This window comes from Erpetoichthys calabaricus, chromosome 15 (assembly GCF_900747795.2).
Source record: "Erpetoichthys calabaricus chromosome 15, fErpCal1.3, whole genome shotgun sequence".
Classification (NCBI taxonomy): Eukaryota; Metazoa; Chordata; class Cladistia; order Polypteriformes; family Polypteridae; genus Erpetoichthys; species Erpetoichthys calabaricus.
Genome location: NC_041408.2, coordinates 82,076,136 through 82,102,503, shown reverse-complemented (window position 1 = coordinate 82,102,503; position 26,368 = coordinate 82,076,136). Strand labels below are relative to the sequence as shown.

Below are 26,368 nucleotides of genomic sequence, written 5' to 3'. Positions count from 1 at the left end.
AGGCCAATTTAGAATAGCCAGCTACCCTAAAATGTATGTTTTTACAAGTGTAAATCATATTACTCTGGGACGATACTGAGAACATGCAACACTCGACATGGACAGCAACCAAGTGTATGATTAAAGCCCAAGAGGCGGCAGGGCTAGCAAATGAAACCTGCTGTGTTTAACATAAACTGTGACAAGTGAATACTTTACATTTTCATGTTTCTAGAATGCTAGGTAGAAATGTTAGATAGAAAAGTTGATTTGTTGGCATAAGAAGCCAAATCTTCACCCCAAGTTCCTGCTGTTATTTTAGAGCTGGGTTTTTCATTCCGGGTGCTGAACAATTGAGTTTTTCACATATCCTACTATATAAAAGTGGTTGGGATTGTCCTTCCGTCCCATGAGTGCAAAGCGTAGCGGTATTCCACTTATCACAGACTTACTGCTTGCGGTAGGAAGTGACGCAATGTGAGTAGAGTTCTGGTGCTCGCATCGTTCCCTTACTTTTGTGCGCCATGCGCTGGAAAAATAGACAAAATTATGTCTCTTGAAATATTTAATGTTGATGGAGTACAAATGCTTCACCGCGTAGTAAATATCAGGGGAGATGGTGCTTGCTTATTCTCATCTATAGCTTATTTAGTGCATGAAACTCCGTCTTTAGCGGTACAGATTTGGCTGACATTGTACGACATGTTTTAAGTAATTGGTCAAGGTTTCAGCCATTTACAATGATGCCGTCAGGAATCTCTTATACAAATCAGCTTCAGTATCTCACTGAAATGTCAAAGTCTCAAACTTATGGTACAATTTCTGAGCTAATGGTAGCGGGAGAGTTGTTCCCCTATGAGTTTCAAGTATATTATTATGGAGTCCTACACTCCAAGTTTGGACAGGCACTCGAGGGGATAAAAAAATTTAGGTTTTCGGGAGATGTTATGAATGGGCACTTTGATGTTCTCATTCCCTACACTTACATGCCTGATGTACACATGGAGCGCACACAAATTGAGGATAAAAGTTGGTTGCCTTAAAAGGCGGGTGAGCCTAGTGATGTTCTAAATTGTGTGGCAGGCTGTGGACAGATCCTGAACTCTCGAAGTCTTGGTTCCCACATTTTGTCACTAACTGGTTCAGTAAGTAGATCACAATGAATATTAGTGAGTGCAAGGGATTCGGACCATATGAAAGGCTAAGTTTACCAGTTAGCTCTAAATATTCTCAAATAGCTTGAGTCTTGTAGTAAAGTTCTAAATGAGACTTCTCCTGAACTACAAAAAGTAAACTGGCTGTTATTATAAAGCAGGAGCGATCCTAGGCCAAAACTAACTCCACTCCCCCTTCTTACGATTTTTCTAGTACTAAACACATTTTATCTTGAGCAGGGTTGTATCCCAGCAAGCAGAGGGTGCAAGGCAGGAATGATCCGAAGACCATTGCAGGTCTTACACACACGCATGCTTGCTCTTTCTCCATCTCCAGTCCACATAACCTGCATGTCTTTGGACTATGAGTGGAAACCACAGCACCCAAATGAAACCCACACAGACATGGGGAGAACATGCAAACCCCATACTGGGAGGACCTGGGATACAAACCCCAGTCTCCTTACTGGCAAGGCAGCAGGTACCACTGCACAACTGTAGAGTACTGATTAGTGATTGTGTAGCAGAATGATTTTAATTATGCAGCAGTTTGTTTCTTAATGCTTGGCCTCACCACTCATCAGTAAGAAATGCATTGCCTTCCTTCAGCACAGGTGCATTGCTGGGATATACAGTGCATCCAGAAAGTATTCACAACACATCACTTTTTCCACATTTTGTTATGTCACAGCCTTATTCCAAAATGGATTAAATTCATTTTTTTCCTCAGAATTCTACACACAACACCCCATAATGACAACGTGAAAAAACTTTACTTGAGGTTTTTGCAAATTTATTAAAAATAAAAAAATTGAGAAAGCACAAGTACATAAGTATTCACAGCCTTTGCCATGAAGCTCAAAATTGAGCTCAGGTGCATCCTGTTTCCCCTGATCATCCTTGAGATGTTTCTGCAGCTTCATTGGAGTCCACCTGTGGTAAATTCAGTTGACTGGACATGATTTGGAAAGGCACACACCTGTCTATAGAAGGTCCCACAGTTGACAGTTCATGTCAGAGCACAAACCAAGCATGAAGTCAAAGGAATTGTCTGTAGACCTCCGAGACAGGATTGTCTCGAGGCACAAATCTGGGGAAGGTTACAGAAAAATTTCTGCTGCTTTGAAGGTCCCAATGAGCACAGCGGCCTCCATCATCCGTAAGTGGAAGAAGTTCGAAACCACCAGGACTCTTCCTAGAGCTGGCCAGCCATCTAAACTGAGCAATCGGGGGAGAAGGGCCTTAGTCGGGGAGGTGACCAAGAACCCGATGGTCACTCTGTCAGAGCTCCAGAGGTCCTCTGTGGAGAGAGGAGAACCTTCCAGAAGGACAACCATCTCTGCAGCAATCCACCAATCAGGCCTGTATGGTAGAGTGGCCAGACGGAAGCCACTCCTTAGTAAAAGGCACATGGCAGCCCGCCTGGAGTTTGCCAAAAGGCACCTGAAGGACTCTCAGACCATGAGAAAGAAAATTCTCTGGTCTGATGAGACAAAGATTGAATCCCTACACTGAAGCATGGTGGTGGCAGCATCATGCTGTGGGGATGTTTTTCAGCGGCAGGGACTGGGAGACTAGTCAGGATAAAGGGAAAGATGACTGCAGCAATGTACAGAGACATCCTGGATGAAAACCTGCTCCAGAGCGCTCTTGACCTCAGACTGGGGCGACGGTTCATCTTTCAGCAGGACAACGACCCTAAGCACACAGCCAAGATATCAAAGGAGTGGCTTCAGGACAACTCTGTGAATGTCCTTGAGTGGCCCGGCCAGAGCCCAGACTTGAATCTGATTGAACATCTCTGCAGAGATCTTAAAATGGCTGTGCACCGATGCTTCCCATCCAACCTGATGGAGCTTGAGAGGTGCTGCAAAGAGGAATGGGTGAAACTGGCCAAGGATAGGTGTGCCAAGCTTGTGGCATCATATTCAAAAAGACTTGAGGCTGTAACTGCTGCCAAAGGTGAATCGACAAAGTATTGAGCAAAGGCTGTGAATACTTATGGACATGGGATTTCTCAGTTTTTTTATTTTTAATAAATTTGCAAAAACCTCAAGTAAACTTTTTTCACGTTGTCATTATGGGGTGTTGTGTGTAGAATTCTGAGGAAAAAAATGAATTTAGTCCATTTTGGAATAAGGCTGTGACATAACAAAATGTGGAAAAAGTGATGTGCTGTGAATACTTTCCGGATGCACTGTAGACTCATGGACGAAGATCTCTTAAGAGCTACCCACTTGCTTCAACAGAGGTCTCAGAAATCATCCATTCTGTTTGTGGTGTGCTTATCTGCTTCATGGCTTCAGGGAGCCGCTGCCTGTTCAGGCAGTTAGCGGGGCTAAGGAGGGGACCAGTCCTGAATGGGGCGCCCACACTAACCAGAATTAAAAAATGACCTCAAACAAGCCTTTCTATCTCATGTGGTGGTCCTTCTTGAACTGTTGATATGAGCCTTAGTATCTGACATGTGTTTTGTATTTGAGTGTTGCTTGCTGAGAGGAAAAAAAAACTTAAACAATTTTAGAAAAGGCTGCAACATCACAAAATATTTAAAAAGTGGAGGGATCTGACTACATTCTTGAAAGCCATTTAGATGATGAGCAGAAAATCTGCACATACGCCTGACCACATAACGTCACATAAATTAATTTTCCATTGTTATGATCCCCTTGGTTTGCTTCCCAGGTCCTCCCTGCGTGGAGTTTGCATGTTCTCCCCGTGTCTGCGTGGGTTTCCTCCCACAGTCCAAAGACATGCAGGTCAGGTACATTGGGGATCCTAAATTGTCCCGTGTGTGTGTGTGCGCGCGCGTGCCCTGCCCTGGGTTTGTTTCCTGCCTTGCGCCCTGTGCTTGCTGGGATTGGCTCCAGCAGATCCCCATGACCCTGTGTTAGGATATAGCGGGTTGGATAATGGATGGATGGATGATCCCCTTAGAGCGCACAGCCTCACGGCACAAGGAGTGCGCACAGGCCCACCCTGATCTGCAGGAAGAATAAAAAGGAGGGAATGGAAAGGGACGGGACACCCTGTGCTGTGCTGTTTGCTGATGAAAGAAAATGCACAAAAGTGCATGATGTGTACATTTTCTTGCATGTGTGTTCATTTAAAATGGACCCTCTTTCCACATAAAATTTGCAGCATGACTTTTGTTCCAGATTTCTCTGTGCTTATATAAAGTGTGTGTGTTGGTGGTGTCATAGAATAGAACTGATTTTACTGCTGCACTACAGATGCTCCGACATTGCGGGGTGCTGCAGAGGGCTGATTGTAGCCTAAGCGCAGTTGAAGAGGGCTGAGGTCCGTGGCAGAAGTGAGCCACTGAAAGGTTAGGAGCCCCCCCTCCATTACAGGACAGCTTTTGTTTTCAGGCCTCCTTTCAGCGTTGCTCTACTGTCTGGATGCCCGAGAGGAACTTTGACCGTCCAGTTACATCTATTTAATCTTAACTACGCAGGCCTGAAGAATAAACAGAAGCGCTTTGACTATTTGGTAAACACAAGAGCTCTCCTCGTTGTTCATGTGCAGACGGTGTCACAACTGCCTGCTCTTTCTCATCAGCCTTGCTTGGACTATTTAGGGAGCTTGTTTCCATATTCACACAGTCCACCAGGATGTCCACCTTCTGCGTAGATGTTTTATACTCAACTAGCGTTGCTATTTTTAATGCTAAACTATTAAAGATCAAGTCTCACTTTCATGTATGTGGTATTTCTTATAGTGGCTCTTGTATTTATAATGGTGTCTAGCATGCTGGTCTTAGTGGTGGAATTGAACGTTGTAAGAATAAACTGAATAACCGATAAATTTTTTTTATTATTTTACATTTTGATCAACTCATTAGAACACAGTTATTAAGCTGGCCGGGCGCGTTGTTCTTGTTTTCGGTACAAATTTACATTCTTGTTTTTTTTTCTGTTGCGTCAAAGTCCATTCTGTCAAACAAGATTGACGCGTTTCCTTCAAACCCCTCACTTTACTTCAGCAAGTTAAATGCTTTGTTTACTACAGACTGACCACGGTCACTCGACTTCTGTTCATTTTAAAATGCAGTCTGTTACTTCATTCGGAAATGTAAATCTTGGGATGTTTGATTCATTGGGATTTTATGTGCAACTTTTATCTCTGACAATAAGAGAAACATGCAGAGCAGCGGGATTTGATTTGATTTGATTTGTTTGCTTTTCCTTCTCAGATTCTCCGTTTCCGCTTGGTTAAGGTACCTTGTAAATCTGTAAATCCCTGCATCTGCTGAAACAATCAAAATTTGAAATTCTACCACAAAGAGTTGCAAAAAGACAGTAAGGTCCAGTTGACATGCGCTTGTGGCAAAGATGCCACATGAATGAAAGTAACAGGACTGAGTTAAAATTAAAAATTGGTAAAGCTAAACAGGATATTAAAGCAGCATCATATTATAACACTGCCATTATTAAACCATGCTTGGCATAAGATCTTTTATTAGGAGGCAAGTCTTTTCAAAGGGCTCCCTAAAGCTGATGTCCCTTTACACGACTTCTAGCTGAATGTCAAACTTGACTGCATTAGTTGATGTCATTGCTTGCGGATGTCAGATCACACGACTGGTATTTGCGCAGAATAAGAAATTAGACAACTCCGTGACAATTTGTTTAGCACAGTTTCACATTTTCAAAACACTGCAGGCTCATCCCCTTTACTGACAGCCAGTGCTTATACGTCTGCTTTACAAATCTGGTGAGTTCAGCTGCGATCTCTGCCCTTTAGACCTTTTTATTAATATTCTGTGATATATAAAACAAGCATCATCAGACAGACGAGCCCCTCTTCTGTTTGTGAGGTGTAAAACACTCCTTATTCCTCATAGCTGTATTATATGCTGGGCTATGAAGTCAGTACAGAAAACCTCTGACTCGTCAAATTATGGCGGCACTGACTCTGACTTGAACTCCTCGATTTTTATACGTGGGCTAATGTCTTTACTACGCTGATTGAAAACACACAACCTTCAAGACATTCGGCCTTTCATCGCTGCCAACTGCACTTTTTGGGTGAAAACACTGCAAGCGACGTTTTAAATTTGACGCTATTGTATGTGCGTTCTTTTCAGATCCGGTAAAATGTCTCATTTTTTCATCAGCTGCTACAACACACCGATACACAACAATTTTTCTCATTCCATCTGATTGTAAAGAGTTCAAAAAGTTCTAACTCTGTTAAAATTCTTTTCTGCCATGTGGTTTGAACTACCATTAATATATATACTGCTTAAAAAAATTAAAGGACCACTTTTTAATGAGAGTATAGCATCAAGTCAATGAAACTTGTGGGCTACTGATCTGGTCAGTTAAGTAGCAGTGGGGCTTGTTCATCAGTTTCAGCTGCTTTGGGGCACTAGAGGGGCAACAATGAGACGACCCCCCAAAACAGGAATGAATGGTTTAACAGGTGGAGGGAGCCCACTGACATTTTTGCCTCCTCATCTGTTTTTCACTCATTTTGCATTTGGCTAAAGTCAGTGTCACTACTGGTACCATGAGGCGATACCTGGACCCTACAGAGTTTGGTGGCACAGATAGTCCAACTTCTCCAGGATGGCACATCAATACGTGGCATTGCCAGAAGGTTTGCTGTGTCTCCCAGCGCAGTCTCAGGGGCATGGAGGAGATTCCAGGAGACGAGCAGTTACTCGAGGACAGCTGAACAGGGCCCCTCGTAGAAGGTCCTTAACCCATCAGCAGGACTGGAATTGTGAATTTGGACATTTTAACACGTTTTATTACAATTTACATTTTGTTGGAGTCAGTGATGGTACATTGTTACAGTCTCTTGACTCCAGTAAACCCAATACAGTAATCTCTCACCATATTGCGCTTTGACTTTCGTGGCTTCACTCTATCGCGGATTTTATATGTAAGCATATCTAAATGTATATCACTGATTTTTTGCTGGTTTGCGGATTTCTGCGGACAATGGGTCTTTTAATTTCTGGTACATGCTTCCTCAGTTGGTTTGCCCAGTTGATTTCATACAAGGGACGCTATTGGCAGATGGCTGAGAAGCTACCCAACCAGAGCGCGTATTACGTATTAAATAAAACTCCTCAAATATATTGTGAGCACGGGGGCTGTTCGCACCCCTAGAGGATACGGCCGCTCCTCAAAAAACGCTGAAAGATTACCTTCACATTGCTGCCGTCCTTGCTGGGCTTACTTGCGGCTGCTTTCTCAAGTGATATGCTTCCCGCATGGTGCTTCGCATACTTAAAAGCCTGAACAGTACCTATCGGTTTTTGATTGTTTGCTTTTCTCTCTCTGTCTTTCTGACATTCTCTGCTCCTGACGCGCACTCCTTTGAAGAGGAAGATATGTTTGCATTCTTTTAATTGTGAGACAGAACTGTCATCTCTGTCTTGTTATGGAGCACAGTTTAAACTTTTGAAAAATTGATAAAATGTTTGTTTGCAGTGTTTGAATAACGTTCCTGTCTCTCTACAACCTCCTGTGTTTCTGTGCAAATCTGTGACCCAAGCATGACAATATAAAAATAACCATATAAACATATGCTTTCTACTTCGCGGATTTTTACCTTTCGCGTGGGGTTCTGGAACGCAACCCCCGTGATGGAGGAGGGATTACTGTAATCCCTTATGGCTCCAAGGTCCTGATTATATGCAGTGGCCTTATGGGGGGAGAATTCATTGCTTATCAAATCTTGTATACACACAAACCTGTCCCTACAACTAAAGACAAAGTCAAACCTGTCTGATCAGGTCGGAGCGAGTCCTAGTCTGTGTGGACTTGGTCTCTTGGGATGTCACAGTACACAACCGGAAAAATGGCCGGAGTGACTGCATCTGACTCGTTATGATTATGTGAGCGCTCGTTGGTAGTCATCGGCTCTCATACAGACAAACTCGTCCCTACAACTAAAGGTTTTTGTCGGAGTGAGTCGCAGACTGGATGGACTTTGTGGCTGGGAATGTCACACTTCACAACTACAAATCACAGGAGTGCAGTGCAGCCGCATCCAACTTGTTACAATCATGTGAACAACTTGTTCTTCTTTCTGGCTGCTCCCGTTAGGGGTCACCACAGCAGATCATCTTGTTCCATATCTTTCTGTCGTCATCATCTTGTTCTGTCACCCCCATCACCTGCATGTCCTCTCTCACCACATCCATAAACCTCCTATTAGGTCTTCCTCTTTTTTTTTTTGTTCTGATTATGTGGACACTCGTTGGTTTTCAGTTTTCACACACACACACATCCCTACAACTTAAGACAACATCGGGTCTGAGGTGGTCGCTGCGGTGTGTCAAACTACACAGCAGCCTGTGACTTGGTAAGATTGTTAATGAAATGAGCAACTGAAAAATCATTGGAACGACAGTGAAATGTGACGGGGGGTTCAGACAGACAAAGTGAAGAGCCATAGCTTGACCCTGTCCTTCTAGAATGTGCTGCCATCTTGCAGAGTGCTGAATGTTGTAGTTTGTTACACTATTTTTGTTCTGCTCTTCTTCCCAGCGCCACACAGCCCAGCTGCGTGAAGAACTGTTGAAGCTCCCCTGCCCTGAAGGCTTGGAGCCCAACGTTGACGAATTCTCAGAGACGAGCTTAGTGCTGATGAATTCAACAAAGGAGCCGCTGTGCCATGTACAGGAAAAAGCGGGCAGCAGCAAGGATTCGTATTCCAGTGACATCAAACTCTGAGCTTGGCGCCTACGTTCGTACTCTTTATTAAATAGACTTGACGGCTGAAGCACAAGCCAAACTTTGTCCATATTTGTATGTAAGAAGCTAATTATGTAATAGTTTAAGGAAAACAGCAACCCTGAACCGATGCTATGCCCTTACGATTCAGATTAATTCACAAGGATCTTTTATTTACCTGTAAAAGAGTGTAAACTTTTTTTGTGCTTTTATTTTCAATTGTGAAATAACCACTGATCGGTAATGTTATTAAAACTTGTTTATGTACACACGAAGAGCCGGAGGAGATCATTGATTAGATGCGGGAACGACGACCTTTAGAGAAGAACGTTTACTGAATGTTCATTTTTTTGACTGTTAGCGCAGGGACGTTTCCCCCCCACCCCGAGACTTTTATCAGACATCAAGGAACCCATGAGAGAAAAAAGCAAAAAAAAAAAAACGAATCTCCCTCCAGACAGAGTCGCACGTTCGGCCGTTGCCATCATTATTACTATTTGATTTCTACAGATTCCTGTAAACATCAATAAAAAGCTCAATGGACGTGGTGGTGTTTCCTGCTGCGATCGGTCGCTTCCTTCTCTGTGGCCGTAGCCCCTCGGCTTCTGCTCCTTCAGTCTCAATAACAGTCGGAAATGTAAATCTCAGGATGTTTGAGTTGTTGGGATTTTGTGTGGAACGAAGCCCAGTTAAGACGGTAAGAGAAACCTGCAGGGTGGGATGGGATCTGGGAATGGATTGGGTTTTGTTCTTTGTTTTTATTTCCCCTTCCCGAATTCCCATAATGTTTTGTTGTTCATTTTCGCATGCTTAAAAAGTGTTGGGTAAACCTATGAATGCACAAGCATCAGTTTGTTTTTGTTTTTGCTTTGTAACCTGTAGTGCCCTCTGTCCCGTGTCGGCGGCGTCCTGACGCGCCCTTTTGTCTGCAGACCTCCGGGACGCGGCCGGCAGCATCAGCGTTTCTTTTCAGGCTGCGGTATCAACAGGAGATGTGTGTGTGTGTGTGTGTGTGTGTGTGTGTGTGTGGGCTCGGCCTCCTGTACAAGAGAGTCCCGTTAACCACAGGCTTTCTCTTTTGGTTTTGTTTTTTTGTTTTTCGACATCGTTGAAGGTTTACCCCTAAAAGTTCAAAAATGATTTCAACTGCCTGCAAAAATGTATGTCATTTTAACAGAATAATTTGCACTGTAAACCAGGATGCTCTGTTTGTATTTACTGTTCAGAGAGATTTCTTACTTTTAATGCTGTTTAAATATTAGCATTGTTTCTAATGGAGGTCCAGAAGCTGAAACTTACTGTTGTTACCTGAAATCCCGAAGAGGTGGTTTTGGAAACAAGCATGGTAAGAAAAATAAAGAACTCTTTTTGGTAAACTGCCTGTTTCACTGACGAGTAATAAATGAGTTTGTGGCACGTCGGCTCGGCCATCTGCCCCGACAGCCACGGCGGCTTTGGTTTCTGCCATTCATCAGCCGACCTTAAGGTCAGTCTGTGTGCTTTGTCATTGGGCGGCCGGCCGGCTGGCCTCTCAGCTGGTGCTTTGTTTGATCCAATCGGTGTGCCAGCACTGGGGCCTGCGTTGATCATTTTGGTTTCTTATTTCATTTATGCTTAGCGTCATTGGACTACAACATGATCTACAGAGCCATAAAAAATATTGGCTTCCTTGCTGGTTTCCTCCATCATGGCAAGTTATTTTCAGTCCTTTAACCTACGATGGAAGGAAGACTGGGGGATGAGCTGGCATTCTTGCAGGGCAGGATGATGTCCCCTTACCTGGTGTGTCCACTATAAGAGCTTCCTGGCCTGGATGGTTGGAGTTCCCTTTCCAGGTCAGGAGGACCGACATAAAGGGGCCATGTGTTCCTCCAGTGGAACTCTTTTGGGTATCGGCAGCGCTGTATGGGAGTTGGGAGTCTTCAGGGCCAACTTTATGGAGGTCTTTAGGTGTCAGCGGCTCCCCTGTCCTGCTGCGCTTTCTCCAGACACTGAAGTGCATTCCTGGAGGGTCTGTTTCGGCATGGAGTCTCGGCGTAAATGGAAGCTCATCCACCTCACCCAGGCAGGCCGGAGTCTGGAGCGGCGGTGCACAGAGCTTGCATGGGTGCTGTAGTCAGAACATCATATTTTATGTGTTATTTTTTGGATTCTTTGTAACTTCCTGACTTATTTTACACTGTTGGAGTGTTTTGGCAGCCTGGACACTTCTGAGGAGATTCCCTCGTGTTGTAAGTGCTTTCCATTTGGGGATTACGGCCCTTTTAGTGATTCCCGGAGGAGATTTTAAATTGAAAGAAAGTGAAATCCAAGAACGAAGCCGCAGCACATCCAGCTGGCCATTCCTAGCTACATGTAATGCCACCTAAAATCACATGACTTCTACGTGGTCTCTGAAAAGAATTGCAAGTCGCTCTCCGGTTTTAAGAGCCTCTCGATTTTCTGTCCAGTATCTTCCGTCCCTCAGTTCTATCGTCATTGGCCTTACGGGCCCCTGGCATTGGTTTGTTGGCTTGAGTGCCTTTGTGTTTCTTGATTTGATGATGTAGCCCACCTTACTGACCCCCCTGATATATTTGTGCAGTGCTTCTCCCTTGAATCTCGTGCGTTTCTTTTCTTGGATTAGCTCACTCTGGACCACCGTGCTCCTGTGACGTGTCGTTTGTGGACATCGTCTCGTTTTTGTAGCGTCTGTAGTGCTGCGTGTCTTGTGTTCATCTTCTGTCCTTGCGCATTTCTAAAATGTCTTTAGTGTCTTGTAACCACCAGGGGGCGCACATTAACACTCAAACACAATACTGGGTTCAAATAAAAGATCTATTCACTTCCAACACCTTTGTTTACACAAACGCCACCCTCAATGCACAAATACAAATCCCGAAGTGTTGCCCGCTGCTCCCCTTTTCACTGTTAGCTGGGCACTGTTTCCAGGGGCAATCCTCCCTCGCTGGTGTTACCCAAACACCCCGACGGGGCTGTGTTTCCGGACTCGGACTCCCATACCACCCTGCCTGCGGGTGCCCCAATTGGGTTCAGCTCTGAGGACCACTGCCACCTGTTGTGTGGGGACATGAACGGCTTGTGGTATGCCAGTCCATCCGTTATGACCTCCTCTCCAGGCAAGAATCCATCCTTCATCCTGGCCAGGAGGCCTGTCCTCCCACCATGAGCCATGGCACCTACGATCTTAACATTTTTTGTTTTATCTTTTAAACTTGTCTTAGATCAATGGAAAGATAGCGAGGAGGCTGCCCTCACTCGTCCTCCCTCGCCTTGTAAATCATTTTGTGATTCATGTGAATACTGGCACTGACATGATGAGCTGGCATCTGCCTACATGACCATCTGCAGGATCCATGGAAGAGACGCCAAGCGCCCGACGTGGAGTTTTTCACGTCTCTCTGCTCATTTATCCTGGGCTATTGATTAGAGTTTGGATTTTCTCAGGTTAAATTATGGGGGGTCATCATTCACAGTAACAAGAGTCCTATTGGCACTTTTCATGCCACAGGCGTGCTGCTACCGTGTTTATGTACATCAATAGAAATAAATACTGTGGAAGGAGACATCTCGCTGACAGATTTATTTGGACCACAGAGAGCAGCTAAACGCTCTGTGAATGGCGCGGCTCGGGATTAACACAAACTCCCCGTCTCTAAAGGTCGTGTGAAGGAATTACGCCGTTGTGCCGCTGCCAGCTGCCTGGAGGTGACTTTGGCCGAGCAGAGACGATGTGGAATGCAAAACCAAAAACGGCTGGATGGCCGATTGAAGAGCCGCACAGAAGAAGAAGTTGTGGTGGCGGAGGCAGCCCTGCCTTCTTAAAAATTCAAACACAATAAACTGAGCAGGAGTGTGGTGAGCGTCCTGTCACTGGGCACAAATGGGAAGACTGCACATCACTCCGGCAAAGATGGCAAATTGTAGGCAAGCGTCATAATTTAAAAACGCATCGAGACAATGTGTGCAGAGACAGCCGCCCTCGGGAGCTGCCATCAGAACAGATTAACGTCCCCCCGAATCCTCCAGTGCTGAAACATCAAGCTGTGACCCCTGAGCCATCCAGCAGATTATTGTTGTACTGCAGTCCTGTGTGTGTGGTGATGATAACAATACTGTAATAATATCCCCTGTGTGTTATGGGCCTCAGCACAGCTTGAAGTACATGCTGTGTGAGAAGGTGGACTTCTCCATTCTACGTCACGAGGTCCTTCGCACGCACTCTGATATCCTGTTCGAGATGTTCTGCTCTGTGCAGTCATCCATCTCCAGGTGCTTCAGCTGATCATCTCCCCAGCGTTCTCTTTAGAGAGTTCGGCATGAAGTTATTACGCTTCGTTTTCGAGTAGCTTATTTACATCTTTTTGCTTTGTGCCCTCCCCCCACCATAACCTGTCATCTATGGGGGAGAAGCAAAAACTTTAGATACGTCAAAAATTTCAGTCCCCGTTATTCGACATTTTAGGGTCCCCGATAATGAAAACCTTGATATCTCAATGATGGGTGTGTGTGTCTGTCTGTCTGTGTGTCACAGTTTCTTGAGGACGGTCGAGAGCGAAAACAGCTGGACGGAAAAATCCCAAACTCGAAACTTCAGCCTGTTATGAGATGACGATGTGCCGATTAGTGTTTGAGCCAAATCATGTGAAAGAATGAGGAACCCTCAGTACCGGAATTCTGCAATTCATTCTGAATTTTTCTCGTTGATTGCTGTCGTAATTTCCTACTTTATGAAAAGAAAGATCAGCATCAGAGCGATAAGTAATTACTGAAATGTTAGAGGAGAGTTCGGGTAACTCAGTTCCTAAGCCTACTGGCGCTCAAAAAATTTTTTTTCCTTAAATAAACATTTTATACAAACTCACGGGACAAATAATACAACTAATCAATCGAGAGATAGATAAGTAAATAATAATAGATGTATATTTGTGCAGAAATGGCAAAATCAAGGGTACAAGTATTTGGTCTGGGATGTTCGTCGAAAGCGCAAATTTGCTTATTAGCAGTGGGCAGAAAAGACCCCCAGAGGCCCAGCTGAAGAGCCATCCTTTCTGCCCTTCTTGTTCAGTCGAATGAAGAATCTGTGGGCGAGTGGACGGCGATGGAGCGCGAGAAGCGCACGTCGTTGACGGGAGTGCCAGGTGTCTTTGGTGTGGAGGGTCTCACCAGCACTTTGGACGGGACTCCCCTCCCGGACCTAGTGAGCATTGCAACACTGTGCCCACCTTCGGATTCACTTGTACCCCTGGTCATTTTCTATCTGCTTGTTTTTTGGACAGTCACCTCCTGTGTTTAAGGTCTTCATATTGGCACCCAAAGAACTTGAAGCAACAATAGGACACGATCGGAGTGGAGCTTATGGGATTATTTATTGTGACTTTCAGAAAGCATTTGATAAGGTGCCACATGAGAGGTTGGGCATCAAATTAAAAGAAGTGGCAGTTCAGGGTGTGGTGGGTGCAGAATTGGCTCAGACACAGGAAACAGAGGGTGATGGTGTGAGGAACCTCATCAGAACTGTCCGATGTTAAGAGTGGTGACCAGCAGGGGGCAGTGCTGTGTTTAATATACATAAATGATTTAGATAGGACTATAAGTAACAAGCTGGTTAAGTTTGCAGATGATGCCAAGCTAGCTGGATTGTCAGATAAAGGTTTCTAAAGGTTTGTTTGTGTATGACCAGTAACTTGAATCCAACACAAATTTCCTGGACCTGTGACACCAATGCTCTAAACCACAGATATCAGAAAATTAAAAATGCCACCCGCCTGGCTAGGGCTCCTTCTTCTTGGGCGCTCACTTCTATTCTCAGACTTGAGTTTCAAAAAGTCTCATTTTCCGCACCGTGAGAGTCTTGGAATCACTTGGGACCATTTTGGAAAGAATATTAAATCCTAGCTGCAGAGGAGCGAAAGAGCGAGATTTAATTTGTATCAACACACACATCCCACCCCAGCACTCCCAGAGCCTGCTTCCTAATTACGGCCTCCATCACGGCGCTGGGAAGAGTTATGGCGGTCTGACCCGACGCGAGCGAGCAGCACGGCTGAGCAATGGCCCTGGAAATGCAGGGGGGGCGTATAAATGATCTTTTATTAAGAAGAAGCTCTGATGTTGTGTTATTTGTTTTAATTAATTGCAGTAACACAAAAAACACACAAAAAAAAAAAACGAGACGTCCCATTTTTAACAGAGAAGCAAAACCAAAACCTAACATGCGGACAGCTTCCCAGGCTTAATTAACATAAAACTGTAATCCAACAGCCTGCTGAGGAATGTCTCTGTTATTGTCTTGATTTTAATATTTAATAGCCTGGCCCTGCTCACTGAAGAACAATTTCAAATCCTTTTCTTAAGTGCGTCAGAGCGGCTGCTGATGGAACCTTAAATTATTAAACTGCAATATAATAAACTGTCAAGCTGCTCCACGGCAGATCGGCAGCTGCAATATTATGCTTTGTGCAGGAAAGCTTTATTTTACTTTTGAACGGAGGATGGGAGCACTCTGTGTCTTTTCTAGAACATTCCACCACGCGTGGAGCTCAGTACTGCCACCTGGCGGGCACACCAAAAGGAGCGAATCTCACTGGGATCCATTCAGTTTCAGACATGAAAGCCACAACTCCCCTAACAGACCTGCCATTTCTATTTATTTTTAAGTTACCTACTGTGGTCCCCACGGGGCGCTGCAGCACCCCAGACACTCCCGACACGCAGGCTCTTGACACAAATTTTCCACAAATAATGCAGGATTTTTATGGTGTGAAACTCTTTCCACAGTAAAGGCTTCCCACAGCACAACCACGTTCTAAGCACTCCTCCCTCTATCTGTCTTTCTTTTCCTTTTCTCATCCTCCTCCGCTCTTCACGGCAAGCTTCATCCTCCTCCTCCTCCTCCTCCCAACTCCTGCTCCTTTTATATTACACCCGGGAGTAGTTCCGGTGTCCCGAAGCTGTGGCTTGGAAGCACTTCTGGGTGGAGTTGGAGCACTCAACACAACAGGGCTCACCAGTTCTCCCAGTGCACCCTGGCAGCACCCATGGGACACACAACAGGGCTGAGCTGATGAACTCCCAATTCTCAAGATGCCCTGTGGGAATCCATGGCGACACCAAGAGCCCTAAAGGGCTATCATCGAGCGTTGTGGGGAAAGGCAATGTTCTGTTAAAATTGTCTCCCCCTGTACTTCCCCGCAGTGGCCATCCTGGCCGAGTACGATTCTCAATACAGCTCTGGCCAGGTTGCCAGTCTTCGTGTGGCGTCCCTCACACCACTCATGTAGAGCGAATGTGCTTAACAGCTGGACTCCAATGACTTGATATCTGAGATCATTGATCCCATTTATTTTGCCACTTCTTCTTGTTTTTAGTTCCATATAATATGATCCATTATTCCGATGGATCTTGTGCCTGTAATTCAATGACTTGGTTACCACAGCTGGCACCCCCATAATCATGAACTCAAGCCTACACCGCAAGATGTTGTTGAAGGCCCACTGAGGGGATGGGTGGCCAGCTGGCCAAGGTCACGTAGATTTTGGACTTGCTTTTGTCTTGATGCTCATGGGCTCCAGACACCTCTCACAGATGTGCACCCCATTGCGTTTTATGTTCTTGTATTCCACTGATCCCTGGTATTAATTTAGCATATTAATACATTAGCGTTCAGCTGTTCACTCAACCTGTTTTCAAACCGGGTTACGGTCACAAGGCAGAAGCACATGTTACGCATTGTACAGCGTCAACGTAAAACGCATGCTGTCCATTCATCTTTTATCAAACTCTTTGGGGTCACAGTCTCTCCTGGCAGCACGGGACCCCTTGACGAGCTGCCAGTCCACTGTAGGGCCCAGTCACGTTCACATCCATACTCTTCTATATTTTGACGTACAGACCCCAAATGTATAAAATACGCCTATATGCATACAGCAGTGCTTCAAAGTTGGTGAACACTTCAGAATTTTACATATTCCTGCATAAATATGACTTAAAACATAATCAGAAGTCCTAAAAGTAGATATGGAGGATCCAGCTAAACAAATGAGACACCGGTATCACACTTGGTCATTCATTTATTGAGGAAAAACCACCGAGTATTACATACCAGTATCTGTGAGCGGCCAAAGTATGTGAACCTAGCAGGCAGTTTGAAGACGTTTAGTGGACACCCTGTTTATATTAAAAGAGGGCGGCTTCATCTTCAAGGATGTCCAGTGCAGTATCAGTGTGTCACGCCACAGACATTTCAGAGCAGGGGTTGCCAGGACCACCGTGGCTGCAGGTTTTCATAATGAGTGACCTGTTTTTGCTGCTAATTAACTCCTTTTACATTCATTTTACTTGACTTGCTCTTGAAGACTCGGACCCCCTTCATCGTTTCTTTATTCCTTAATTAGCAGCCAAACAATTAATGGGATGCAAAATGAGCCAAAACAACTGGTGTCCATCACACAATATCTGAAAATAAAGAAAGGTGAAGCTCCCAGGAATGTCGATCTGCTCAGGTCCACAAAACATTTTAACTGAGCAATCAGAGAAAATTCAACAAGTGCAGAAATGAGAGCAGCGACAAGCCACAGAATTCAAGAACGGGCTTAATCAACAACAAGACTCGACGCCTAATGAAGCAACTGGTTGGACTTTGAGGCCCTGACTCAGCTGGTCTTCTGTTGGCTCCCTCACTTCACATTTCATTTCTGTTTGGGTGCCATTTAAGGAAAGAAATGAAGCAAATCAGTGGAACGATGAAGAAATTAAGTACAAATCTTAAAACAGCTCTTGTTCAGAAAGCGGACGCCAAAAGTCGACAACCGCTTGTTTTTAAGATTAGGCACTTACTCTAAATTTTTAAGATTAGGGACCCTGGTGTACCTGGCCTTACCCCCACGAGCCTTAAGTTCAGGGTTTGTAGTTAGGGGTAGGCCAGTCTAAAACATTTGGCGTCTGCTTTCTGAACAAGACCCCTTAAAACAACAAGTCAATTAAAATGAATTTGCAAGAAGTTAATCAGCAGCACAAACAGGGCTCTCATGAAAACAAGGGTGAGAATGAAAACCTGCCGCCACGGTGGTCTGCCAGGACTTGAGTTGGTGACCACTATTTTAGAGGACCTCAAGAAAAGAATTATTGATGCTCATGGTGCTGGAAAGCTTAGAGATTAAAGAGTTTGGACTGCACCAAACTCCACAGTCAGACACATTGTGTATGTTACCTGATTTTAGGACAAACCAATTTTTTACCGAAGTGGATGGGATCAACCTCGTCTGAACTGGATTATCCTGAAATCAATGTAGAGCTCCCAGGACAAACTGATGTGTGCTAGTCTAAACTAGTTTGGCCTGCAATCACACTTTCCTATGCCAAACCAATTCATCGAATCGCACTTTGGACAAATGGGCTTGGCCTAGTCTAAACTAGTTTGTCCTAAAACCAGGTTTGGCCTGTAACATGTACAAATGGAGGACATTTAAGACTATTGTTACTCTCCCCAGCAACAAAAGATCACTCCAAGAGCAAGGCATGTGATTATCCACGAGGTCACAAAAGAACCAAGGGCAACTTCTAAGCAACTAAAAGGCTCTCTCACATCGGTTAATGTTCATGAGTCAACCATCTGGAGAGCACTGAACAACAGTGGCATGCATGGCAGGGTTGCAAGGAGAAAGCCACTGCTTTGTTTGCTGTCTACAATTTGCTGAAGAGGATGTGGATGAGCCTGACTATTGGATTAATGGTTTATGGACAGACGAAGCCAAAATAGAACTTTTTGGGTTCACATGAGAATTGTTATGTTTGGAGAAAGAAAAACCCTGCATTCCATCTTGAGAACCTCATCCCATCTGTGAAACATGGTAGCAGTAGGGAGCTTGTTGTGCTGTGACTGGGCCTGGACAACTAGCCATTATGGACATGAAAATGAATTCTGAGTTACACCAGCGAAAATGTCAGAACATATGCCCGTGGACCACAACTCAAGAGAAACTGGGTCATGCAGCAAGACAACGACCCCAAGCACACGAGTCGTTCTACCAAAGAGTGGCTGAAGAAGAATAAAATAAAGGTTTTGGAATGGCCACCTCAAAGTCCTGACCTTAACTCAATAGAAATGTTGTAGATGGACCCGAAGGATGCAGGTCATTTGTGAAAACCCAGGAACATCTCTGAGCTGAGGCAGTTCTGTATGGAAGAATGGGCTAAAATTCCTCCAAATTGATGTGCAGGACTGATCAAGACCTACAGGAAACGTTTTGTTGCAGTTATGGCTGCAAAAGGAAGTCCCACCAAATACTAAAAGCAAAGCTTCACATACTTTTAGCACTCACAGATATGTCATACTGGGTGATTTTCCTCAACAAATAAATGACCAAGTGTGATATTTTTGTCTCATTTCTTCAATTGTGTTCTCTTCACCTACGTTTAGGGCAAGTGCGTAAATCTGACGATGTTCTACGTCGCATTTATGAAGCAGTTTGGAAAATTCTGAAGAGTTCACTGACTTTCAAGCACCACTGTATGTGCTAGTAGATGTTGAATTGTTTGATTGTTGAGTACTCATCTTACTTCCACTTGCTCTTCTCATGTGAGAACTCAGTCGCTGACATCATCCTACTCATTGATCGACATTACTGTTTAAAGGAAGTGTGCAGGATTGTGTGTTGTGGCCACCAGGGGGCATATCAGCACCCCAAACCCATAGACACAAGAAGAGAGGAAGTTGGGAAGAATGAACTTTGCAAGATGGAGGGTTGAAGATAAATAGGAAGAAGACAACCAAAATATGTGAAGTTTAATGATGATCAGGATTCAGAAGTTAGCCTGCATGGAGAACTCTTGATTACGTTTAAATATCTAGGATCAGCAGTAGCCTGGGATGAAAAATTAGAAGCAGTGATAACCTGTAGAGTGCAGTGTGGACAGAATAACTGGAAGAAGATATCAGGAGTTTTGTGTGGTCAAAGTATTAAGGCAGAGGTCAAAAGTCAGGTTTTCAAGGTGGTGGTAAGCCCAGAAATGATGGATAGAGCTGAGACAGGGGCAGTGAAGGGAGCACAGGAGAAAGAATTTAGATGTCCCTGAAATGAGAATGTTGGGATGGAGGTGTGGAGCTACAAAAAAGGACTGAATAAGAAATAAAGCAATCGGAGGTACAGTGGTGCCTTGGTTTGCCAGCGTAATTCGTTCCGGAAACGTGCTTGTAATCCAAAGCACTCGTATATCAACCATAAGAAATAATGGAAAATCAGATTTTTCATTCCACAACCCAAAATATTCATATAAAAATGATTAATACACAATATAAAGTAAAAATACATAAAACAAATTAACCTGCACTTTACCTTTGAAAAGAATCGTGGCTGGTGTGAGGGAGATGAAAGAGAGGAGGAGGAGGAGGAGGAGGGTTATCGTGTAGGATGACTTTCACCATTACTAATGGAATCCCTGCTATCTGTTGGCTCACTGGAATCTTTTTCTTTTCTTGCGACTTTAACAAGGAAACCCACCCAATGACAGTTGCTTTTGCCTGAAGAGTCACCACACTTGGACACAAAATTTAAAAAAAATGCTTTACGCAGTGTAAAACCGAATGACACGTGGAAGAGCGTCCCAAAGCAACCGCAGGCTCCCAGCGCTGTAGCACTTCACCGTAAAACCGAATCCGAAAAGATCGAAGGGTGATACAAGGAACATTATAACTGCAGGGCACAGTCTTACTTGGCCACTAACCTGGTCACCACCCTGCTGGACTGCTGTGTCTGTGTATAGGAGAGCGGCAGATCCCACTAAAATGAATAACCGCACTGTTCCTGTTTCAAGCTGAATAAAGCTGGTGTCGCTAAAGTACTGAGACTCAGCCTCGTGTTTTGGGGTGTATCCTTCAATAAGGGTGTGCACAAAAAGGCGAGCTTCAAAAGGGCGACCTCAATTGAGAACGGCGAATAAAGGCGTTCGTAGATAATTTAGATAACAATAGATAGATAATAATAGTAGATAATAATAAAATATCTACATGGCATTGCACATAATCTACAGCTTCAAGTGTAACACAACGAGTAAGAGCAGAAAACAACGAAATATAGAGAACTTTAGAAATAGTTCGTTAGAAGTTCATGCCTTAATTAATTGGATGTTTTAATATTCTTGCTTTCGCCTTTTTATATGTTCAATCATTGCCTTTATTACAGAAAATTTATTAGATAATTTTGTTGCGTTTGCCTTTATATTTGACTATACGGGTGAGGCACGCTGACTCAGACCGAGCATGGGAGACGATTACCCACAATCCCACGGCGAGAGAGAAGAACCATCAGCTCAGTTGTGATCACGTGACGCTCAGCAGACAAAGTGTATACAGACTACTCATATTGCAAGACCTCGCTCGTTTATCAAGTTAAAATCTATTAAAAAATTTAGCTCGTCTTGCAAAACACTCGCAAACCAAGTTACTCGCAAACCAAGGTTTTACTGTACAACAAGGTGGGAGAAACATGTAAGAAAATAAAGGAAAGGAGGTTGAAGTGGTACGGATATGTGACGAGGAGAGACAGGGAAAATGTGTGAAAAAGAGTGATGGGAATGGCAGTACAGGGGAAGAGAAAGCGAGGGAGGCCAAAGCAGAGGATGATGGATAAAATAAAAGAAGATCTGAAGGAAAAGGGTCTGACTGGGGAGGAGGTTGGTCAGGCACATCGACCTCACATAGAAGTGGGAAAAGATGAAGAGGAAGAAGAAGAATCAGCATGTCATGCGGCCACATATCTTTTCAACAGCACTACCCTTTGTGAACATCACACCTTTAGGTTTGAAAACTGTCTTCCAAGCTGTGATATCTCTTCACTTTTATCCCACAAATGAAACTAGTAACCATTTATAAATGATTCCATAACAGGCACCAGGTTTCTTACCTTTGTGTTGCTTGTGAAAATGTGATTTATTCCTTAAACATTCGTTTTTCCATTATCTGTCTTTTGTACGCTTGTCATAGCCATAGGCATTTAAAAGTACAAGAGAGCTGCAAGATCAACATTTTATACCAGTGGATGTTTTACTGTACTGTGGTGTATAGCACTGCTGTTTGGTCCTGGGTGAGAAGTCTATTCCTGTGCTTTTCAGTGTGCAGTTTACACCTTCACACCATGTTTAGATAGACAGATGTGAAAGACACTATATGATAGATCAATAGATACAACCTTTTTTGTCCCCAGGTGGTTAATTTTGTATTTTTACGGACACTTGTAAAATAAATACATAAACAGATAAGTAAGGGGTGGCACGGTGGCGCAGTGGTAGCGCTGCTGCCTCACAGTTAGGAGATCTGGGTTCGCTTCCCGGGTCCTCCCTGCATGGAGTTTGCATGTTCTCCTCATGTCTGCATGGGTTTCCTCCCACAGTCCAAAGACATGCAGGTTAGGTGGACTGCCGATACTAAATTGTCCCGTGTGTGTGCTTGGTGTGTGTGTGCGCCCTGCAGTGGGCTGGCACCCTGCCTGGGGTTTGTTTCCTGCCTTGTGCCCTGTTTTGGCTGGGATTGGCTCCAGCAGACCACCATGACCCTGTAGTTAGGATATAGCGGGATGGATACTGGATGGATGGATAGATAAGTAAGGAAATAAATAAATACACACACACACTTTGGTTTGAACACACACTGGAATGACTATAAAGCAAGAAAATTTAAAAGAAAGAAAAGTTCTGACCCGGCAGGCCCTGTCCCAGTGAGGAGCTATACAGGCATATTAAGGTTGGTATAAAGGAGTCCCCATAGCCTTTGTTCACACACTTCTGCTGAATGATTCATTGCCTGAAAGTCCTCACAGTGTTACTATGGCCAAGAGAGGACATGCAGCTTTGTTCATAATGGCACTCAGTTTTGTTGCAATTCTCTCCTTTGTTATGACCTCCAGGGGGTCCAGAGTGTGTCCTATAAATGAGCCTGAACTTTTAAATCAGCTTGTTGATTGGGTGGGCCTCTCTTGAAGTGATGTTACCAGCCCAGCAACCCAGTGTAGAAAATCACACTGGCCTTTAATGAAGATGTTTAAGTAGTTCTTCCACCTCCAAAAACCACGTGTGTGTCAGATCGATTGAGCGACGACTCTACATTACCCACATCTGAGTCAGTGTGCCCTACAATGTGCGGTTGGCTGATCCAAGGAAGGTTCCTTTGTATCAGATGTTGCCCGGTTTAGGCTCTGACTTCATGACCCTGACATTGGATAGGTGAATTCATGGGATTTGGTTCCCTTTCACTACATGTCTTTAAGAGTTAAACCACGTTATATTTTAGAAAGAATGCAGTGTTGTGTAGCAGTTAAGACTCTTGACTTAAAACCTGAGCTTGTCAGTTCAATTCATGGACACTGAGTGAGCGTGAGAAGATCATTTCATCTGCCTGTGTTCCAACTGGAAAAACAAAAAATAAATAACCAATTATATCCCAAATACTGTACGTCGCCTTGGATAAAGGCATCAGGCAAATGTGTAATAGCTGACTATTTGTATTCTTTTGTACATTGTGATGGACGGCCAGCAGCTCAACCTGGCCGGGATGCCCAGAGAATGAAAGGATGGGGGAAGGCAGCTACTTTTGTACACTGCCTCCCCTGAGACTCTAGATGGCAGCTCCTCTGGAATAGAGCAGTACCCCAGATTCCCACAGGGCATCCTGGGACTTGGAGTTCATTACACCTGCCCTGTTGGGTGTCGTGGGTGCCGCCAGGGGGTGCTATAGAAGGACCGGATGAGTTATGCTTCCCTTATAGCCCGGAAGTACTGTCGAGTCATGAGGATGGAAATCCAGAAGTACCTGTGGGCTGAAGAAAAACTCAAATTCCTCCAGTTGACTCGGAAGTGCTGGCAAGTCACGTGGAAGGAAGAACAGAAGCACTTCTAGCTCAAGGACTATTTGAAGGACTGATGGAAACCCAGCAGGCGAGCTGAGAATTTATTATTATTATTGAGAATTGAGAGTATTGTGTTCATTTAGTTGCCTGTTTATTGTGGCTGGGGTGCTTTTGGGGGCACTGTTTTCAAGGAGAAACATTAAAATACTTCTTAGTGCCTTTACTCTGTGTCCTGTGCGTCTGTCTGTTGGATTTAAGGGGTAACAGCGACCCCTAGCAGCCTCACAACATGTAAACCTGAGATGAGAAATGATGTGGTGTTTTCACTGCCTTCATGGCCTCAATCAAACTTTCTTTCTAACTTTCTAATGTAATAATGTTTCATTAATGTTTTTATTTACACACAGGTCACTAAGACACTGGATGTGTGCTTACAGCAGGCTATGACTTTTATTTTTGCTCACTCACTCATTTCTTCTTTCCTTTGTCCTTACCTTTACACTTCATCTTGGTTGGCATTTTGTCTGCTTTTATTTTTTTCTGATTGGTTACTGGCCCTTTTTGCCAATTTTGACCATGACACACGTACGGGAATCCATTCTGTAATAATGTCACCACCTTTGCTTTAAACGTTCATTTTTGTGAACGGGCTACAGTATTACTGCATTAGTTGTTGATGCTACCTGTGTTAAATTTAAGTGACGTTGATTCTCTTCTGCGTGCATGGACGTCTGGGCCCCAAATGAGGGCAGACATAATATAAGCTCATGACAGGTGCCTGTGTCATAGCGTGGCTAAGAGATCGTCCTACAGAAGCACTAGATGAAGGAAGACAGGCTGTATTCACCAACTCCATTCTTTAGCAGTCCATTTAAGCAATTATAAACATCAAGCACCCCCACAGAACTGGACACATAATAAGGGGCTTTAAAATACAGATGTCTGTGTGGCTTTCCTCTTACTATGCTGATTTTCCTCCACCTCCTAAAGATGTGTTGGACTATTTGAAGACTCTAAATTGTCATATAATAAATAAATATCTGTAAGTGCATCAAGGCGCTGTCCTGTCCACGGATGGTTCCTGTCTCGTCTCAAATGTTATCGGAATAGCCTTTATCATACCATGACCTGGCACTGGAAATAATGATTTCAGAACACGGATGGGTGAAACATTCAGTAAAGTTCGATTGTGACTATAAAAAGTATTTCTCTGACCTTTAGACGATCTGGGGTTACGTTGATCCCCTTTAAACCTTCTACAGATTAAACAGATATAAGGTTAAGTTTTATGTGTACCCTTGACATGACATTAGATATACTGTAAGTATTAAATCTATTATACAGAACTCAGCTTAGGTATATTTTAAACCTATAAAACCCACTCCAGACTTCTGCATTAGCTTCTATATTTTCCTCAGAAAAGCTGCAGACCTTTTTATTTAAGCTTGTGAGACACAGCAGAATGCCACTCACCTTCAAAAACAAGCAGACCTTGGGAGCGCATACTGCCTGATATTAAAGAGAAATTCCGCATTTCATTTCTGTAAAAGCACGCAGCTGTCCTGTGCTTGGAAAGGACACTGAGGACAGTGAAGGAAAACAGTCAATAGAATGATTAAAAATTAATCCAATTTAACCAAGGAGAATCACCTTGGAAATCAAAATGAAAGACGCATAGATGGAAATGAAACAATATAAATGTAGTACTGCTCAGCCAAGCACTCAGTGAGTTTTAAATGGTAAACTTTATTTAGGGGAAAGGGAGCAGGTAGGCTAAACAGCATGGGTGGGCAGTTTAGGCAAACTCAGAGGCTTCTTTGGGTCTATGATGGGACGTCCTGATTTAACTTGTCTACATTTAGTAGCATTTGACAGGTGATTTTTTTTTCTATAGATAGATAAACAGATAGATAGACTTTATAATTAACACATAAATCAGCTTATTAGAAATATCTTTCTTTATGGGTAGCAAAGTGAACAGAAGAAAAGCCCAATTAAGCAATATTTTGCGAGTACTGCATTACATTTCCCTGATTATGTTTCAGTCTTGTGTTTATTGAATGTTTTTCCATACTATATTAATTAATGTATACCATGTGGTTCTATTAGGTGTAAGTGTGCTTAAGAAGAATAGATTGAATCCACATTCCTTTTAAATTCTAGTGAAAAACAAGGAGTAGCCTGAGAAATAAAATCTGTGTTTCTCTGTTAGTTTTTCTTTTCCCTTCCCTTTGTACCAAAGTGATTCGATAGGTGGCTCAGTCATGACCCTAAAGATATTCCTACCATTGATGATGAGCTCCTGTTGCCATTGTGTGACATCTGACGACATGGCTTATTAGAGTATCTCCTTTCTGCTACAGAATGGCAGCATCGGGTCTGCAAGGCGTCATTACATGGGTCAAAGAATGCCATTAAAAAATGAATATTATTAGTTTAGTTTTCGGACGTCTTTTCTAAAGAGTTTAGAAGCTTCTGTTTTGTCTTTTTAACGTTACTTTTCTATCTGACAATACCACATGCACCAGTGAACAAGTCATCCACCTGAAGGTAAGCCTGTTCAGGCCCAGCCAGTACTTGGATGGGAGACCATCTAGGAAAAGCTTGGGTTGTTGCTGGAAATTGTGTTGGTGAGGCCAGCTGGGCCATGCGGATCCTGATGCCCCCAGTGCAGTGATGGGGACACTGTAATTTAAAAAAT

General features: G+C 43.8%; 1 protein-coding gene across 1 annotated transcript in view; it reads left to right on the top strand.

Moving 5' to 3' along the window:
• birc6 (baculoviral IAP repeat containing 6) overlaps positions 1–10,203 on the top strand; it is a 255,776-nt gene extending 245,573 nt beyond the window's left edge. The window contains 1 exon segment of the mRNA XM_051919229.1: positions 8,642–10,203. Coding sequence (XP_051775189.1) covers positions 8,642–8,827 — 186 coding nt within the window. The 3' untranslated portion in view covers positions 8,828–10,203.
• Positions 10,204–26,368: the final 16,165 nt, after the last annotated feature.